The sequence below is a fragment of the Eptesicus fuscus genome, chromosome 4 (genome assembly GCF_027574615.1).
Source record: "Eptesicus fuscus isolate TK198812 chromosome 4, DD_ASM_mEF_20220401, whole genome shotgun sequence".
Taxonomy (NCBI): Eukaryota; Metazoa; Chordata; class Mammalia; order Chiroptera; family Vespertilionidae; genus Eptesicus; species Eptesicus fuscus.
In genome coordinates this window covers 53,085,890-53,090,010 of record NC_072476.1, presented here as the reverse complement: position 1 = coordinate 53,090,010, position 4,121 = coordinate 53,085,890, and the positions used below count along the sequence as shown (strand labels likewise).

Sequence of the window (4,121 nt, the reverse complement as noted above, 5' to 3'; positions counted from 1 at the left end):
TTCCCATTACTGTAACTGTTTTATTTTGCTCTGTTGAATTTGAGATCGAAATCACTTTTGCTTCTTAGTAATTAACAGATAAAATCTGTTATAATATGTCATTATAGATCATTGCCGAATGAAAAGCAAGCACCAGATGGTGTGCTTTATGTTAAGCTACAGTGCACATGCATTAGGACTGCTTTTTCTCTCCCAGGAAAATTGCAATTTATTATAGAGAGATCCTTAGTCTATGGAAGCTGTAGAGTAAGAAGCTGTTTTAACTAGCATGGAAACCATAAAAAAGTGTGGTATCATCTCTGGCTTGAATGCCCTGTGATGGGTTACCTTAAGAAACAATATAATGCTTCATTATTTTCTTGTCTTTTTCCTTCTCCTCTTCCTCTTTTTCCTCTTCCTCCTCCTCTTTTATCATATGGACAACTGAAGTTAAATTATAGTAGGTCTGTTTCCCTATTAACTGTTAATAAAGATGTTAGAGAATCTATGTTACAGAAATTCTTTATTAGCCTTTCTTTTATTAACATTCTGACTATTATATTCTGAGAGAAAAAGTTCCTCAATTCCTTATCACCAACCATGATGTGTCTCTTACAATTGGCCTCTCATTGTGCTTTCATTACTATCCAGTCTCTTCTTGTGCCCTTTGAGCCTTTCTCATCACTCTTCTTTATCTTAAGCACTCTTCCCTTTGTCCACTGCTGTCCAGCTCTACTCACCGCCCTGCTGTTCCTCAGGCAGGGCCCGCTGTCCACCAGGTTGGGGTTTTCACTCATGACATTACCCTGAGCCTTCCCTCTGTGTCTGACTTCTTTTCTTACTTTGTATGTCACTTTAAATATCAGAGAGTCCACGCCCTTACCCCTTCTCTAATCCTGATATTGAAACATGTTCCCTTAGTTGATGCTAGTCATATATTTATATTCTTTTATTTATTGTCTGCCTCACTGTATTTAAATGGTAGGGACTACATAATCTTTATTCATTATTATATACCCAGGTCCTATGTATATCTGAAATTCAAGAAACATATACTAATTATAAATTGTAAATTAAGATAAATAAATTAAAATAAAAATAAGAAAATAATTATTTGACATGCTATCGAGTAAACTTTATATATAGTAAGTACTTCATTATCAATGGAAAGACTACTACATTTATTTTGAAAATAATTCAAATAGAATTAGAGTCACTTTTCCACCCTCCAAGTCCTTAGCCATTATTAACACATGCAACAGAAGTGTCAAGGAAGAGTTATGGCGCTTTGCATTTGTGGAAATGGTTCATCTGGAGAGCTGATTAACATAATGCAATATAGTGGACCTTTGCTTATTATCTTTACCAAGGACTGAATGGAGTCATTATTTAAACTTCATCAGAATGGATTGATGTTAAAGATGGTACTGAAGGCGGGTGGGTCTATCCCTCAGCGGCGGAGGGCGCCATGGTGGATGGCAGCAGTGGGGGACCTGGTTTCTGGGGTACTGCAGGCCACCAACTTCGCCCAGCAGTTCTGCTCCTACTTGGAGAGCGAGAAGCAATGGAAGGCCCCCATGGAATTCGTCCTGCACCACCTGTCCGACTACTGCGACCCGCCTGACGGCCACGGCCATCCGGACCCTATGCTGTCCCTCTCCAGGGTCTGGGCCAACCACCTCTTCCTGGGTTGCAGTTACAACAAAGACCTTTTAGATAAGGTGATGGAAATGGCCGATGGGGTTGAAGTGGAAGACCTGCCACAGTTTACTACCAGCAGTGAGTTAATGAAAAAGCATCAAAGCCAAGATGGAAGATTCATGACATTTTCATTATCAGCTACAGGCTAGAAAGGGGGAACGTGACTTTGACCATAGAAGCTCTCTTACAACTCCTGGCATTACCAACTTGCAGGAAAAAGGCAGTTGGAATGAAAGTGGCATTTTAAAAGGTCTCATTCTTCCAGTAGCTATCATTGTAAAAGTATGAATGGATATTTATGTATTTACTAGAGGCCTGGTGTGAGATATTTGTGCATTCGGGGGAGGGAGGGGTCCCTCAGCCTGACATGCGCCCTCTCGCAGGGGATGTCCAACTGAGGGCTTAGGCCTGCTCCCCGAAGGCCTAAGGTGGCAGTCGGACATCCTTAGCGCTGCCACGGAGGTGGGAGAGGCTCCTGCCACTGCCGCTGCACTTGCCAGCTGTGAACCTGGCTTCTGGCTGACTAGTGCTTCCCCTGTGGGAGAACACTGACCACCAGGGGGCAGCTCCTGCATTGAGCGTCTGCCCCCTTGTGGTCAGGCACGTCATAGGGACTGGTTGTTCTGCCATTTGGTTGATTTGCATATTACCCTTTTATTATATAGGATAAGTCATGCCTTTTTATTTTGTTTTTTAATATCAAACTTACTGTTAAAATGCATATTTTTTTATGTTGATGCAATAATGGCAGGTAATGGATTTTACACTTTTGATTTTTCAACAATGGACCTTTAAGAGTGAAAAAAAAAAGTTACTGAAATTGAAATGCTATTGAGTAAAGGATTTTTCTTTTCTTTTCAAGATGTTTTTAAAAGCACCATTAGCTATGTAATAACAACTGTTTTAAAAGTAAGAAGAAAGCAGTATTGCCATCCCAAAGATTTTTGGTATTGACATTATTAAGCAAATTAAAGGGATCTAATAGAGTAAAACTTTTATCTCCCTTTTTCCCATAAGAGCATATCAATTTCTATTTTGCGCTTGGACACAGGTTTCTATCATTTAGTTTCATTGGATATTGAACGATAATAGAGGAAAAGTTAAAAACAAATTCAGAGAAACAAGTGTTTCAATGTGCTTTGCTTTTAATCTGGGAGTTGTATTAATCTGCTAGGGCTACTGTAACAAAAACCAAAGGCTGTGTGGCTTAAACAACAGAAATTTATTTTCTGAAGGTCTGGAAGCTGGAAGTCCAAGATCAAGATGCTGGCAGGGCCGGTTTCTGGGGAAGCTGTCCTCATGGTTTGCGGACAGTCACCTTTCTGCTGTGTCCTCATTTGGCTTTTTCTCTGTGTGAGTGCACTCTGGTGTCCCTTCCTCTTCTTATGAGGACCTATTGAATTGCAGCCCAACCTTATGCCCTCATTTAACCTTATTTATCTTCTCAATGGCCACATTGGGAGTTAGGGCTTCAATATATGGATTTTGGGGGATATAATTTAGTCTATAAAAAGGGTATTTACACACTATCCTTTCTAATCATCCATTCAGAAATATGAGATACTTTTAAAAAGGGACAAAATAGCCGAAACCAGTTTGGCTCAGTGGATAGAGCGTCGGCCTGTGAACTAAAAGGTCCCAGGTTCGATTCTGGTCAAGGGCATGTACCTTGGTGCGGGCACATCCCCAGTGGGGGTTGTGCAAGAGGCAGCTGATCAATGTTTCTCTATCATCTATGTTTCTAACTCTCTATCCCTCTCTCTTCCTCTCTGTAAAAAATCAATAAAATATATATATATATTTTAAAAAGGGACAAAATATAAGCATCACATCTCACAGATCCATTCACTGATAAAGTATCCATGATGGCCAGTCAAGTAATTGACCCTTAGAAAAAGGGCAGTAATATCCAGAAGTGAGACATATAAAGAATATAAGGACTAATGTGAAATCCTTTTATAGCATTCCTAGTCCACCATTTCACAAAGTCTGTTCAGATGAATAATAGTCTGCACCGATTCCGCTTTAAAATGGTAGTTCTTCTTTAAATAAGTTTGGTGCACAACATGTCCAAAAATGTTCTGTGTGAAGATTCACAAAGCTATGTGCCCTGAGAAATGCACAAAGTCCACAGAAAGTTTCATATTAACCTAGGTTACTGTTTTCACTCCTTGTTGAATTATGTGATTCCCAGAGGTATTTCTGCATAAAATGCACTGAAAAAATATTCCAACTTAAAGTATCATTGCTCTAAAGCCCAATAAACAGATACAGATCTGTCATTAAATTCTAATCTTCTACTTGACTTGCCTGCACTGTAAGGAAGTATGAATGCTTCAACTTCCTGCTTATTGTGTTGTGGCTATTTCAGAGCTTTTGTCTGTGGGGAATTTTAAATGTACAAACCTTTCTGTAACTCAACTTTAAAAAGTAAAATGAAA

At 39.4% G+C, this 4,121-nt stretch overlaps 1 protein-coding gene across 1 annotated transcript; it reads left to right on the top strand.

Annotated features, from left to right (window-relative positions):
* The first annotated feature begins 1,400 nt into the window (after positions 1-1,400).
* On the top strand, positions 1,401-1,829 carry LOC103288798 (CDKN2AIP N-terminal-like protein). The gene has a single exon (XM_054714332.1). The coding sequence runs from the start codon at positions 1,401-1,403 to the stop codon at positions 1,827-1,829; it is 429 nt and encodes a 142-aa protein (XP_054570307.1).
* Positions 1,830-4,121: the final 2,292 nt, after the last annotated feature.